At 40.3% G+C, this 16,344-nt stretch overlaps 1 protein-coding gene across 1 annotated transcript; it reads right to left on the reverse strand.

The window, feature by feature from the left end:
* Window positions 1-1,682: 1,682 nt before the first annotated feature.
* On the reverse strand, window positions 1,683-15,253 carry tnfrsf11a (tumor necrosis factor receptor superfamily, member 11a, NFKB activator). Its single transcript, XM_069705522.1, has 10 exons — window positions 15,179-15,253; window positions 10,366-10,444; window positions 9,826-9,951; window positions 9,193-9,339; window positions 9,009-9,099; window positions 8,446-8,522; window positions 8,051-8,158; window positions 7,730-7,779; window positions 6,594-7,569; window positions 1,683-3,245 (listed from the first exon to the last, which is right to left on the reverse strand). The coding sequence occupies exons 1-10, from the start codon at window positions 15,251-15,253 to the stop codon at window positions 2,959-2,961; spliced, it is 2,016 nt and encodes a 671-aa protein (XP_069561623.1). The 3' UTR covers window positions 1,683-2,958.
* Window positions 15,254-16,344: the final 1,091 nt, after the last annotated feature.

Below are 16,344 nucleotides of genomic sequence, written 5' to 3' on the forward strand. Positions count from 1 at the left end.
TTATTTATACACAACCAAGACAAATTCTATGTATGTGAAAATGTACTTGTTAATAAATTTGATTCTGACAAGTGATGTTATATCTCAATGATCCCAAGTAACAGAGAAGCGTTTGTGTGTTTAGTTCCAGCTGGATAATGTTGACAAAAGTGAATTTAAGTATTGACATTGCAAACTACAATGTAACTGTTGCACAAGAGATTATTGCGATTTATAAATGTAGCTTTTCATTTTAAAATGTTTTCCCATTTTCCGTCATAAAATACATATTACAAGTATTCATAGTGTCGGCCAGAGAAACAGGAAGTACTCAGATCTATGCTTAACCATAGCCACATCATGATTGCAAATTTGCCATTATTCCATTATTATCAATTTCCCAAATTGTACTATTTATGATGTTATTGTCATTATTATGTATATGTTTTTTGCTAATGCATTTTTTTTGTCCAGGTGTTGCAGGTCAAGTTATTCATCTAACATTTTCTTTTCTGATTTGAAGCAATTTAACATTTTTGTAAGCCAATATATCTTGAACACAAAATCATAATCTGCGATGTAACTTGAAACTGCATCCGTTATTGGTGACGAGTAACTAATCTTAGCTGCAGTGCTCTTTTGTTAGTGAAATTCAAAACCTGCTTCCACAGATGAGCCGACTAATTTCAGCATTTCACCTCTGTGGATTTTCTGGTACTTTCCGCAGGTCTACTTGATCACTTCCTGTATTCATCTCAAGTTCTGATTGGGCCCACGCTGTCCATTTATTAAGTCCTGTAAAGTGCTGGAGTATGAAAGCCGAAACCAGACTATTACTCAAGAGTGGGTTTCCCCTTCTTCAGGGACCTCTATTGCTTTTGTTATTATTTTTCTTAATTTATTATTAGAATAATTGGGTGTGCATGGTTGTAAATCAGTGTTATGTCTGAGCAAGTAGTGCTGTACCACGGATTATATCTACAGCATTTAGGACCTGCTTATAACAATGTGACAAACAGAGTTTATATTACTGAAAATCTAAATATTCACATTTACCTGAGATTTGCTGACTTGTTTTTACCACTGGGGGGCAGACTACAGCAACGAGTAGTGGTTGACAACTTCCTCCAAATGAGAGACTGTTTTCTCACATGAAAAAGCTGAAATCATTTGAATCTACAGTCCGGTTCTGTGTCGGCCGGCCAGCCAGCGCTCATGTAAACCATGTGAAAGCTAGTCATAACTTCCTGTTTTCACAAACAACCATAAAATAAGCTGAGACAAGACGCACACTTACACACATATACGCACAAATACACACATAAATAAACACACTCCTGCTGACCTAAACCAGGCCTAAATGAGTTCTGCCAGTTCCTCTCATGTGGTCTCTCTGTGACGCTAGCTGGTCTGACTGCTGGATTAGTTTCTCCTCACAGCTGCTTGCCATCCCCCGACTTGATGAAAGGCTCCCTGTCTGTCAACACGGGGACAAAGACAGAGAGGCCTCGCCACAATGTGTAATTAGCATTGCTTCACCAAAGATTATAGATCATCCCGAGGAGATAAATTACTCTTTCGTTGTAATTTCTTGATCCCAAAATAGGAAAGTTGACAGAGAGGAACCACAGAAGGCAGGATGGCAACGATCCCTTAAGCAATTTGATGCAAAACATTTCATTTCAATCAAAATAGTCTTTTAATTATTCATTACAATAGGTTGATTGATATGTACATGATTTTTGTAAAGCTGCACACATATGGTGAGGTTGTAGTTTAACAGTTCCTTTAAACTCCTAGATTTGTGTGCCCGCTGTAAAAGGCGCCTCCAAGTGAAAGTCCTCTTTCACAATACACCGAGCTTCTTTGAAATATATACAAACCTTGATCACAAAAGGAATTTCTGAAATAGTACATAAACAATCTACTTTGTAAAATTATTTAAAACAAAATATTTTAAACAGACATTTGACTTCATTGAGGCTTGCACATTACAATATAATGAAACAAAACAAACCAGTATTAAAATAGCTTATCAAATGCATAGCATTTTTTTCTTAGGGACAAACTGCACTTGTGGAGCAGCAAGGAGGGAAGTCTACATACAGGCTAAACAAGCATCGTACCAAAACTGGATGTGTCTTTTTACAGTAAAATATAGTTTATGTTAGATCCTGCAAACCAGAAAAAGAAGAATTCACTTAGTGAAATGTTTAAAATCCATCACAATTTTTTCTATCAAATTTGATTCTGTCCTGCCAGATCTCATTCTTGTTAGTACATTGAGTTTTCTACCACACAAAATATTTAAAAAAAAAAAAAATCATTTCCACATGGTGGATATTTTGTTATGTAAGGAAATTCAAAAAATTATCCAAGTGTCAAATTAGGGAAATGTAAAAACTAGGAGTCTACAGACTTCACTCTGGGCTATTTCATGGTAAAATGTGGGAAATAAAACATGTAGTAACTTCTTTGTATTAAGCTCCAACTGTAATTTCCACACAACATTTTGTTCTTCCAGTCTGCACTCTAGTTCAACATCCAACTCTCAATAAAATCCCCCATCACTGTCTGGAATGAGGGGAGTTTCCTTTTAAAAAAGTCTTCAGCTTTCCACTGGAAATAAATGCTTGAGGCAAGATTCAATGACTAATGTGTGAAATGGGCCATGTTGTAGAAGATTACAGTCTAAAACAATTGGTAGGTAATCGATCCAGATCTCTCAAGGCGGATTTCTTTGTAACCTTACTTATAAGCTTAATTTAATTAAAACCCTTCCTTTCCTTGTTCTTCTATGGAAAACTGTTATGGTAGGACAAATGGTGTTTTTTCATGATTATTGTAATTTCATTGGGCGCTTTGAGGTGATGTAACCAAGAGAAAGTGTAAGAGGTTAGTTTTACAAGTTCTAACTGATGGTTGTGGAGATGATTGCTGGACTGACATAAAACCTAACACAGGAACATTGGTCACTTTTCACTTCCCCGGAGCCCACCTCTCCTCCATCACTTCCTGGACTGGCAGCGTCCCGTCTTGCAAGGTGCTATGGGAAATGGAGTCCCCTTGTGATCTCAGGGTGCTCTGAAAAAATGGCGCAGTCTCATTGGCTTCTTCCTGCACCGGTCTCCCAAAGGCGTCATCCTGCGCCGCCCCGTCACTGCCGTGAGACGTCTGGCTGACGTAGACGACGATGACATCACCGCTGAAGTTCATCACCTGACCGCTGGAGATGAAGGTGGTGTTGTGGCTCCCAGACACCTGACCTATAAGGAGATATTGAAGACATTGTGAGCAGATGAAGACACTGAAAGACATCGGCACAAGAGAAGTGGTAGAAGAAGTGAGAAATGGGACAAAGCCTCGGTTCCATCAACAATTCATCAACATTGTCCACTATAACTCGTACAGACAAGAGAAATGCAGTAACACCCTATTGGGAAATTTCTAGAGAAATATATACATGTATTTAAAAAATTTCCCCTTGTGGGATTAATAAATCTATCTATCGATCTATCTATATGGTATGGTTGTGCAAGTAGTCCAATTTCCCACTCCACACAGGCAGACAGAGCTTCTTCTATTCATGATGTAAGTGTAGAAGGAACTAAATCTTGGCTAACCTCGGGCGACAGTGGGTGTAATGACAATGCGGGATGACCACAGAAATACCACAGCTATATACCGCCATATCACATCCTTCTTGCCATACTTGTTTCAGAGTGTCCAGCACTTTTTAGCGTGAGAAACACAAGACCTCTGAAGACAAGTAATTTGTCAAGGGTTTGGGGTTTTATAGACATAGCAGAATTTTTTTTTTTTTTTTTTTTTTTAATGTTCAGCTCGTATTAACTTTTACTCCATCTACTAACAGTTTCTCCAAGAAGAGAACCTTCAATAGCAACTTGCCACTCCAAAATGGCTTTTCTGCCTTAAAATCACTTGTATAAACTTGCACCAACGGCCATGTACTGAAGCCAGCCAGGTGAATTAAGAAATAAACTGTGTCTTTGTTTTGTAAATCACATCTCACCACATTAAGCCTCTGGTTACTATTTTATCCAGCCTCCTCCTGTCTGACTTTCCAGCCGACAGTATAAGCCGACCCTCCGTGACTCACAGCTCATGTCTCATCTAATCTGACACACACACACACACACACACACACACACACACACACACACACACACACACACACACACACACACACACACACACACACACACACACACACACACACACACAGATTAAATAAGCAAACACATTCAAACCAGGCCTTTTAACACCTCTGCACACACTCCTTCCTTCCACACATACACACTGAAAAGCACACATACTGCAGCCCAGTAAAGTTATGAAGACAGACAAACACAATCACAGGCTCACAGAAAGCGTGTCTCCGAGAGCTTTTCCCGGAATACCAGTCTCAGAGGTCTGCCTTGAAAATATGTCACTTGACCACAGCTTTGAAAACAAAGCTCAGTGGAATCTGCTTGGCTTCTTCTGTTTATCATTTCTTAATACCGCATCGATTTTTTTTCTTTTCTGGATGCCCAACAATCGTAGCAAGAGAGCTTTTTGACAGGGATAAAATTGACCTCTAGTTTCTACTCCCTCGCTTGTTCAATGTCAAAGAAAACCACACTTGTATGGGGTTTTCTTCTAAATCTGCCATTTTCTCCTGGGAAGCGCCAAGTTTAATTCCTCAATGGGCAGGAAACATGTGGGTTGTTCGTACTTTTGAGGTGCCCTTAAACAAAGACAGGTCAACAAACTCCTCTGGTTGAGCTGCTGAGAAGGCAACAGATAAAACTGACAGCTGACTGTGTAAGACTTGAGGCTAAAAATATTTTAGGTGGCCAGGTGAAGCCGCTAACCCTCACTTAACCTTTAAATACATTTTGCGGGAATTCCTTTTAACCAGTTGTCACTGCATCATGACGAGAAATGGTGTTCATTTCAAGCCAGCAGGCGTCTCATTAAAGTACCCAGTCATCAGTGAGAGTAAAAAAAAAAGTCTTCACAAGTTGGTGTGTGTGTATGTGTTTTTGTTGGATGGGCAGGGTTATAAAAGTATTACTCAAGCTGCGCACATCTTGCTTCAATTAAAGCTGTGGTCACTTTGCGCAACCCCGTGGAACTCTGGGTAAACAGGAGCTTTGTACTGGAGATACCATAGTTCACACACACACACACACACACACACACACACACACACACACACACACACACACACACACACACACACACACACACACACACACACACACACACACACACACACACACACACACACACACACACACACACACACACACACACACACACACACACACACACACACACACACACACACACACACACACACACACACACACACACACACAGACCAGTGTTTGTTAGAGTTTGGTTCTGGTGGTTCACTAGCTCATCAAACACACACATATCTTTTTCCTGCTCTCTGTGTGGTCCCCCAAAACTTGGGGTCCAAATATCAATACTGGCTTTAATAAAAAACCTATTTCTTGGAAACAGTCACACACAAACATCTTTATGCTGAAACCAATCCTCTGTTGTTGTTTTTCAGCATATTCAGCTAATAATGCTTCAGTCTGAGCTGACCACTGTCCTGATCACACTGTTCTGATATTACTGCTTTCATAACTAACCATAACCACTCGGTGCTTGAGGCACATAAATATGTTTCCCGGAGATATTTCTCTTTGGCAGCATGTAAAGTTCTCTGTGAGAACAATACAAGTTCAACTATGTGACAGTAAAACTTTCCATTAAAACCAATCTAAATTGCATTCTGTTATTCTTGGTGGCTAGTCCCACCTATTCTGCGGGAAGAGAACGCCAGTATGTAGTACATCAAACCGTGCATGGGTATGACCCTGTGGCAGTACAGTGGTGACTGCCTACACAAACAACGATCCCAGTATCCACCTGGCAAACACAACTGTGGTCCCAGAGTCTTCGTAATGAGCCATTATCCACGTAGCGCACACCCACGGTGCATTTAGTTTTTATTGACATTGTTAAGTGGTCACAGCAACAACATCCACAAAGTATCCAGCTCCACAGCATCTTTGTATTACCCCAAGAGAGTATAAAATAACTTTCTGGGAAGCAACTCATGGATGTTTGAAAATCAATTTCTGCTAAGGAAAAAATATAAAAAGTTACAGAATACAAAGTTATATACTATAAGTTATATTATAAGCTAGTTAGTAGTCATAAGTCACAACAGTCATAAGTCAGTACAATATTCTAACCTATATTTATGATATCACAATTTCTAAAAATGTCTATATATACATTAACAAACATTTTCAGAGCATATCAAAATGAATAGATAGCAAGTCAAAAGTACAACTTTGTTTTTTTTAAAGAAATTATTTACACTTCCAAAATAATAGTTTTTACTTACTACATAATTGTACTCTCTTTTTAATGTTAAAATTCATCACATTGATTTATTTCATCATTTAATCTCCCAATTCATCATTTTAAATTAGTACATCATCATTTTGTTTTGTTGAGTATTTTTATTCCTTATATTTCTTTGGGCTGCCATACAGATGAGTTAAAATTCTTGCAGTTTTACCTACCTGAGGTAAGAGTTGGTTCAGCCAACTGACTGTGGAGGCTCTCCGGTGAGCACTCAAGCTCCGACTCCCCTGAAGACAGCTTGTTTTCCCTGCTATCCCCCCAGGAGATCCCCTGGCCTTGCTCTGGGCTGGAGGCCTCAGTGGGTTGGTCCAGGTAGAGCTCTCCAACAGACGAGGAAGTCATCAGGGGGCTGACCAACGTCATTGTGGATGTTGTGCTATTTTCTGGTGAGGTGGAGTCTGTGCTTGCCAGTCTGTATAATTCCTCCTGTATCACCGGTGATCTGTCAATCAGGTGAGATTTGAACTCCGGTCTCACCTGAGCCTGGGACAACAGCAGGCAGAGTTCAGGAAGTGGACTGGATGGAGGGACTACAGAGGAGGTGTGGAGGAGAGGAGGAGAAAGAGACACTAGAGATGCAACACCGTTCTCATTCGTGGACAAAACCATCTTTTCTTGATTTCCAGCACCTCTCTTTCCACCCTTATCTGCCCTTTTACTGTCACTTTTACCCTCTTTTCCAATCTCATATCCCTCCCTCTCTCCATCTAGCCCTCCACATGAGCAGGTTCCTGGTGTTCCAGGACTGACAGCCTGGCTGCAGTCCTCATTCTCTCCTACTTCCAGTGGCTCGCGGACAGGAACGACACACACACAAGAACCTGCCATGAGTGGAGACACACTCGCAACCTCTTCTTCTTCGGACACCTCCTCTGGTTCTCCAGATCCTTCGCTCTGATCCTCCATCTCTGTCTTCACATTAATCCCCTCCTTAGCTGTCGTTTCCCCCGTGAAGGGCAGAGAGACCTTGACATCGGGAACAGAAGTGGGGAGGGTACATGGAGGATCATCAGCAGAGCTATGGGGTGCTTGGCAGATGAGCTTGGTCATCTCGCATGGTGGACATTTGGGGCCTCCAGGGCACCCTCCGATTCCTCCTGCTGCTCCACTGTGGTAAAGAGGGGCCAATGTCTCCTAGAATAAAACAATGAAATATGCATTGTAAAAAAACTGCTATGTTTTGCATGCTTACATAGCAAGAGAAATAAGAGTTTTTAAGGATGTAAACAATCTCAAAGGAAGGCGAGTCAGTTTCTTAGTTTTTTCCAGTTTTCAAACCAAAATTCCACTTTACCTGTTGTATCCGAGTCCTCTTCAGATTCTGAACACACGATCGCAGGTTTACTAGACAAAGAAACAACACAGTGATCCTAAATACTGAATAAAATGCAGAACTAGAAATCTTAAATCTGAAGAAAATTTAAAGTGTTTAGGCACAACAATGTATGCGTAATGTGATTTAAGAGTAGCACCATGTACAGTACTTGTGTATATAAATTTGTTTTGACACTGTCAATGATATATGACACCATAAAAACAACTGTAAACTCATGTAAAAAAAACAATAATGAAGCATAAAGGAGAACTTCAAAGTTTACGCGGGGTTTTGACCTACCGGAGAGTAATTTCCATTTGTCTTTGTAGCAGAAGAGGAGCAGAATGAGGAGACACAGAACAGTAATGACTGACAGAACTGAAACTATAACCCAGGACGGAGTTGTACCTGCAAGAAAGACAACGTTAGAACTTGATTTTCTACTCGGCATTAGCTATCAATCATAATCGCTTTCGCTTTTTGTAATCGCTAGATTACAAAAACTCATAATTGCCAGACAAGACAAAATAAATCCAAATCACAAATTAAATTTTTTTTTCTAGATTTTCTGTGACATTTCAACTTCAAAGTAACAGAGAAATGATCTGCCATATCTTTATATGGAGTAATTGTTAAATATGTCATCATATGACTTTGTATGGTGTCAGGCTGCAGTGAATGTGTCCATGTCTTACCAGAGACAGGTGGTCCACACTCTGCATCGGCCTGGGTGCTGCCTGGCTGTCTCTCACCTCTTCCCTCAGCCTTACAACTGAGAATGAAGGTGAAATCACAAAAACAAAGAGTGAAGGGGAATATTTGTACAATGGGACATAATACTGACTTTCCTTTTCTTTCCCTCTGCTGTTTACGAGCCAATCGTCCAATGTTTAATGATAGCTGTGTAATGATGACGGAAAGAAAGAGGTATGAATGGAGAGAAAAACAAAATTCTTCCTCCCTCCATCGTCGTCACCATCATCATTACAGATCCAGATGACAGTGGAAGCTGGTGTTTGGTTAAGGTTCCAGGGAAGTGGTGAACATATTACTCATAACAGCTGGCTGCTGGTAAGGACAGCCACCCTCCAGCATTTTCCCTCCACAATAAGTCAAAAGATTCCAAGCTAAAAACTCTGTGTGTGTGTGTGTGTGTGTGTGTGTGTGTGTGTGTGTGTGTGTGTGTGTGTGTGTGTGTGTGTGTGTGTGTGTGTGTGTGTGTGTGTGTGTGTGTGTGTGTGTGTGTGTGAATACTTACTTAGTCCATCGTTTGCATTGTTCAGCATTATTGTCAGCAGAGAAGAAGCCCTCCTCACAATCAACACACATCTTTCTTCCATTTGTTGAGTCTGGAATCAACAACAAACATTGTAGTTTTATCTCTGAGTTAGTCTCATCTGTAATTATTTGATATAAATGATGTGTTTGTGAGACTGTCTCACCGGGGTCCAACTCAAGTCCATATCCAGCGCCACAGGTGGGGATCCTCTCACAGTACTCGCAGTTGATGAGATAACACTGGAGGCCAGAAAGGCAACGACAGGGCTCCTCTGCTACTGGATTTTCAGGCCTCTGCTTGAAACCCTTAACTGGGGGTCAAAAACGTGAGTATTAGTATAGAAGTGCAAATCCTTGAGAGGAACAAAAAAAATCCACTCCACTGTGTTACTGTTGTGTTTTCAAGCAGGGTTTTGAATTGGCTTGAAGAATAATTTTGATTCTGATTTTTCCTGAAGAATACTTTACTATTAATTCCCTTCATCCCTATTCAGAAATAGCATTTCCTGAATACAAAAAGAGAAGCCCTAAATCAACAGTGCTAGTATAAATACTTTGGTAAGCCCTGAATGTTTAGTTTTGTTGAGAAGGTATCAGACATTTTGCCTCAACTTTGTGGTCATTTTTTAGGCTATCGTTTATAGTATTGTTGCCTGGATAGCTTTTATATCAAAATGTGTTTGATTTTTGTTCTCCACTGTACGTAAACAGAGGTTCAACCTCTGTATTCTTCTAGGGATAAGTTGCAAAGTATTTTGCAGGACTTTGAGATCCTTGTTCAAGTTGCAGGCACTGACCTGGATCACAGAACTTCTGCTGGAAACAGCGCATCTCTTCAGTCCAGTTGGGCTGGTATTCACCATGACTACATGGAACACACCGGGTCTGTTTGGAATCAGTGCATTCAGAAAACACACGTGAGCCTAATGGGGGGGGAAATGGAGAAAGAAACAGAGGGCTTTATAAACATGTAAACAACACAGTTTCTACAAAAAAACCTAATAGAAGTACAGAAAAGAAGAAGGAAATTGAGGAAATTATAGCATTTTTCTTTTTGTAAACTAGTGGGTACTTCGACAGGATACAATATCCGTGTGAATTGTGTGTGCGTCTGTGGTTGTCAGAACACGTGCATATCTGAGCCATTTTAAGCTAAATCTTCCATTCATGAACATCCTTCCTCTTTTCATTGAGGATCTTTGTGAATGGAAATCTATTTTTGTTTTATGCTCATTCCCGGGAGATACTGCAGATAAACAGTATGCCCACACTACTTTCTTCTGTTTTACTTTGAACTCTTTGTGTGTGCATGTGTGTGTGTTTGTGCGTGTTATTACCTGGTGCACACTTCTTGCAGCATCTGGAGCCTTTTAAGTAATGTGCTTCATCACACTGGAGAGATTTGGAGACTGCAGTCTAAAAAATATGAACAGGTCAGATTAGTTTTATGCTATTTGGTGCACATTTAGATTTTTTTTTGTGTGACCAAAAGGAGTAGGGTGATGCTTGTTCAGAAAGCAGTCTTATAACCTTGTACAACAGTTCACAAGATAACCTTTTCTAAGGTTTACCAAATACCATCCAGATTTGCTTTATCAAAAACATCAGTTTTCTGCCAGCTGGGTGTCTATCTCTCCTTCTTCATCTTTCAAATCCACACATGATATTTTGAGATGGCAGTGAGTAATGAGAGGAAGAGGACGGTTGAAACATTTCCAAGACATGCCCAGGAATTCTTTCCACACTCTCAGAAGCACCTGACCACAGCACCATGTAACCTCCCAACCAGTAAACCAAACTGCAACGGTACCCACTTGCACAAGAGGAAACAAGTGGAAGTAAATTAAATCAATTATTATTGCCTTGGTTACACCTATTCTCATGGTCCCCACTGGTGTGCTGTAAAAAAAAAAAAAAAAAAAAAAACTCGAGGCAACTGTTAAATTAAAAGTCTTCTGTTTGAACTTGTCATATGCAAAGTCTCTTGCTTTCATTCATTGACTGTAGCATTAGCTGAAGTCTTGTTGCAAGGAGAGTGGAAGTGAGGATGTTTGAAACAATAATTGTTAACTCTAGTAAAAGACAACTACAAAAGGACTCCATGCAGGCTCAAACATTCATACATACTGTACACACCCTTCTGCCACCCTAAATTAGGGGCTGCTGAACTCCTCGCCACACTGCTGAATTAGAGAATCTAGCTGTTATGACAGAAACTCTGCCAAAGCCACAATGTCTATATATAAAGGTAGAAAAATACAACCTATAGGCCTGATTGCACTCTGACCTCCAACCAACCTCTCTCATATTCTCATTCAGCCCTTTTGAAAGATCCTTTTTCCCATGAAAGTATACTCGTGCACTATTTTAATCATTCAACTAGTAAAGTAAAGAACTAGTAAAGAAACGCTGCTACTGCACAGATTCAGATATGAAAAAGATTTTTTTTTAAATTAAAAAAAAAAAATCCAGCTTTCTAATAGGCAACATTCAGAGAGGTAAATGTGAATTTGTTTGCCTGTCATCACATCTGGCCTAACTGGCTATCTCTTTTCTTTCCCACAATGCATCCGTCTGTCTGTAACGCACAGGAGCCTTATAGTGCTGGGCTTTTATCAGCTGGTCATGCTGTCCACCTCCACGATGTCTGGTAATCCCAAAGTGAGTACAGCCTCATAAAAACAGCCTTAATATCCAACAAATACATTCAACTTTGGATGTCATATTCAGTATATGTCTTCATCTTAACGCTTAATGCATGCACACTCTATGCAGAGGATCACTGTCGTATGAGGACGTCATACGACAAACATTTTTAGTTTCCAAATTCTTGTTTTTCATGACATTTTTTAAAATATAATATCAGTTTAATTTCTTTTTTTTTTCTTTTTTTATTGACTCCAACCCTAACACTCCCCCCCACCCCCTCAAATCCTCTCCCTCTTATTTATTTCCCCTCGCCTTCTAACCCATCCAAGTTAAACTGTTTTTAGTTTCTGTGTCAGTCTGTCAGGCCTCAGGCAACAACAGCACAACGTGAACACTGGCGAGCATTTAATTACCCCCACTCAGACTCGCACATCAGCCAGTCTTTGTTTTAGATTCGAACTGGAGGCATAATGGTGCACGGCGCTCATAGCTCGGACCGCAGCACTAATGAGGACCATGTGCTGCAGCAGACAAAAGTGAGAGAAGCAGGAAAGATTCCCATGCTCACAGCCTCATGTCTCATGTAAAGACAGATCGATCAGGTAGTCACACAGACAGATATATACATTCATACATATATATATATACATATATCCAACATACAGTGGGTCTCAATCCACACAGCTGGTCCAGAGTGCACAAGAAAAGGAAAGGCCAAAGGAATGCTGGGAATTGTATTTTTGTTACTGCCACATTTAAACATTGGGTCTGAGTTGTGAGGCAATGTATTTTGACTCACTAAATATACGTAAAAGGAAAACAGCTGATCCACCCGGCAAGATTGTAGGCTATCATTACGGCCAAGACAGAGCATCCAACCTCAAAGCTAACTCTGTCTGTTGTACGAATTTAAAAATACAGTTATGAATTCAGAGACTGTATGTAGAAGTGTAGGGGACAGAGGAAACGGGAGGCATGAAGAGTTCCACCACTGCAGTGACATTCAGTAGCTGCCTCACCTATATTTTAACAATTATTACTTGATTTGTTTATTTTTTTCTTTAAATCCTTCACTACTTGTGTGATCCTATCAGACATAACTGTGATGCACAGTGCATTCCTTTTGCTTTCAGAGGTCGAGATGATTTGCATAACGGCCACTGTAGCCTATAGGCACAAAGCCAAGAGAAACAGTGTGACTTCTAGGCCTCCAGGGGTTTTAGCGATAAGGTGCTGTAAAAAGTGTATTGCGCAACAACTGCGTCTTTGTATGTGGTTTGCACCAGCGATTGATCATTTAAAAGCCATAAAAAAAAATAAAAAAATCCTCTGAAGTCCCACCTGCACAAATCAAGATTTGAAATCGCATATTCTTAATATATGTTTTAAAATGTAAACCGTATGAGCAACTAGAAGACTTAGAGGATGATTGTGTTCTCGTAAAAGTCAACAAGTTTGCCACTTTCCACTGTGTTGTCTTAAAAGAACAGTTTTTCTTGTTACCCAGTCAATAAACCCTCTTATCAAGTGACACTGTAGATTTGAAATCTTCTGCTGCACACAAACTAACATATTTTTGAATTGCAGCAGGAACAGTGGCTTCTTTAGAACAAAAAGTATAGAAACTCTACTCAATGACCAGGGAAGAACGGGTTTTCCAAAAAGTTGAAAACAAGTCCCCAAACAATTATAATCTGTGAGAACAAATTTTTAGCTGAATTTTTCACACAAAAAGCAAATTATGATTCCTTCTCCTTTCTCCACACAAAGCTCTATTTTAATTACAAGAGCTGCATTATCTATCAAAAGGCTGTGCCTGGTTCAAATCAAGTTTGGATCTGCAGGTCTGAGGCAATGCAGTGCTTGCTCAAGCTGAGTCAAACCGAATACTAATTACTGTTGTGATGGTATGTGGATGGGAATACAAGAGGTCAGAAAAGAGTGTGTGATGATGAAAAAAAACTGAGAAAACGAGTCGTTAAAGAGTATATTGCTAATAGGGGTTAAAAGACAAAAAGGATGAATGCATGGATGACTGGAGAAGCTGTTAGTAAAAAAAAAAAAGCACAGGAGCCACAATTTTGGGCAAGTCAATGAATCAAGCAAAGCCCAGCTCATTCATGATATATTGATTTTTAAGCTCTGAACATCTTGAAGTAATCGTGTTATTGCTCAATGTCATGCATTTCAATAGAATTTGGAGAGGATTGGATGAAGTGGTTAAAAACCAAGAAAATGAAGGGGAATTCTTTGGGAATCGTGTGAGTCAGTAATGGCAAGAACCACAGTGAGAAAAGACCAAAGCCAAAAGACTGCAGTGTCACCTTAAAACATACATGAAAAATAGTTCTGCCCTTCCACACACACTGACTTCTTTTTCCAGGCACCATATTTGTGTCATTGCTCCTTGAAGAATTTTGACTTGCATTTGACAGCTTGTGGAGAAAAAACATCTTACTTCTGGATTTTTAACTCTGGATCACAGGATCGACAAGATGCAGAGAAATCTCAAGAATTTCCTATTGCAACATATTTTGGTGAAGCAGAGAGAGAAAAAAAAAAAAAAAAGGGAAGAAAGAGAGCCTGTTCCAGTCAAAGCCATAACGATGCTGGTTTACGGTAACCCAGGCATACAGGCAGTGTTAGATCAGTGGTGCCCGGCAGTCCCACCACTACAACCACATATAAACTACTCCACCTGGACAGCGTTAGCTGCTTGGACTAAACAACAACAAGGACAACAACATGTCTTGGCCTACTAACTTTTCCCTTCAAATTAAACTGCTCAGACATGATTAGGATTTTATGTTACATACTAAAGATGACAGAATATGATTGATTACATTTCTTCACTGGGTTTCTTTGACGTGTGACACCAAGAGAGACAATAAGAAAATGACCGCAAAGTTTAGTATGTAGTAGTAATAGTACAACTCATAGGGATCAAAACCGTTTTGGTTTTAGTGCCAATTGGTCTGCATCCCTGTGTGGCCCGTTAGTCCCAGCACCACATTTTGCAAACCTCCCGTCTGATGGACCAAATTACGCTCCTGATGAGCCACTTGGCCCACGCCAGTCCTTCTTGGACCAGGAGAACATGCCGAGTAGAACATTTTGCCAGCGGCGTTTTTAGTGGTCAGAACAGCGGGGAGGTGGACTCGACCCAAACACAACTGTTTCCAGTCAGTGTCCGTACGTAAAACGCGCAAAGCCTTCGCCCTTCCCTTCACCTCGTTCCCCCACCTGACCAGTTCATGCAAATCACATGATGCGATGACACATCCTGGTTTTAATTTTGCATATATTCTGCCTCAGAAAAATAAACCATTATGAATTTCTGTATTTTGCATTGGCCCTCAGATAAAACGCGACAGCCCCTTCTGCACTAAGAAATATACCATATATAAGGTGACTACTAATTGTTTTGACATTAAGTCCATAACTTTGCTATTATGTGGTAAACTGTCATCATTAAAAAGAAAATTAAAAAAAGTGTTTTACCTGTGCGTAAAAGGTGACAAGGACAGACGTTATCCACCCTCGGAATATCCAACTTGTGGAAAAGTTCAATCTCATCTCTGCTGATTTCTGAAGACTACTTTGGAAGCAAACTTTTCTTTCTTAGCCAAGGCAATACACCAAGGTCCGATTTCTAGAGCTCTTGTTCAAATGTCCTTACTGCAAATCACTTCTTCTTGTGTGCGTAAATGTGGTAGACGCTCCACACATCTCACAGGGAATTCCTGCGCCTTCATTCCCGGTTAGGCAGCTGCAGTTCCCATCTCTCCCCTCCTCTCATCTTCCTTCTACTTTCAGCCACTCGTTGTGGAGAGGGCTGCATGCAACGGCTTGTAAAAACTGAGTGAATGAGGGAACTCCTCCCACGTTGTCATATGTAAAGAAAAAGTTCATCCCCCTTTCAAGCTTCCTGAGCTCTCTGATTGTTGTCAGTGACGCACAGTAAAACGACCGTGATAATGGAAATATTAGTGACGTGTTGCTGTTTAAATAAACATTTTTTTTGAAAGAGCTTGTCATGTTTTCATGTCATTGGTCAGACAAGTTGAGTTATGACCTCACACCAGAGACGATTTTCAGATCCACTGGAGGCAAAGCATGTGGTCAGTGTCATAGATTTCACTTCCCTCTTGAGCCATTCATCATGGAAGAGAGTAGGCAGGGCCCAGCCTAGTTCCTGGAGTGTGCAGGGTCCTGGAACAGCCATGATCATCTATACAGTCCACACAAGTATAGTAACAGCCTCCAGGAAATACTGCAACTGCTCTCTACTCCCAGGGAAGAATGAGAAAAAGTACTGGTTGACATTTTTCCTCTGAATTTGCATGGCAGATTAAGCCCAGCCTTTCTTGGCAAGCCAACAGAGGGAAGGTTTGAGAGAGTGGGAAAACATTTTCTCTTCAAGGTGACAGTTATGCAAATATATAATTGAATGTGTATATCCTGGATGGATTGATCAGTACGAGACGGAGGAGAACAGGGAATGCTGCCAGACGCCAGTGATGACAAAAAGAAAATTAAAAAAAATGGGACAGGATTAATTCAAAATAATTACTCATGTATGTGAATGTGCAGCAGATATTATTGCACAAACTGATATTCCAGATATTTCCATACAAATGGGAAGAAATTATCTTGTATATAACAGG

Source organism: Brachyistius frenatus, unplaced genomic scaffold, assembly GCF_029030835.1.
Source record: "Brachyistius frenatus isolate BFR_SWC_R1_liver_20210118 unplaced genomic scaffold, ASM2903083v1 Contig_57, whole genome shotgun sequence".
NCBI lineage: Eukaryota > Metazoa > Chordata > Actinopteri > Embiotocidae > Brachyistius > Brachyistius frenatus.

What these genes read in the sequence shown, in the direction of transcription:
- tnfrsf11a (XM_069705522.1), bottom strand. Translation starts at nt 15,253, where the DNA reads ATGAGATTGAACTTTTCCACAAGTTGGATATTCCGAGGGTGGATAACG. An exon ending in GCAGAAGTTCTGTGATCCAG is followed by an intron (nt 9,340 to 9,825) that starts GTCAGTGCCTGC and finishes TTTGACCCCCAG; the next exon opens with TTAAGGGTTTCAAGCAGAGG. An exon ending in TGAACCAACTCTTACCTCAG is followed by an intron (nt 3,246 to 6,593) that starts GTAGGTAAAACT and finishes ATCTCCTTATAG; the next exon opens with GTCAGGTGTCTGGGAGCCAC.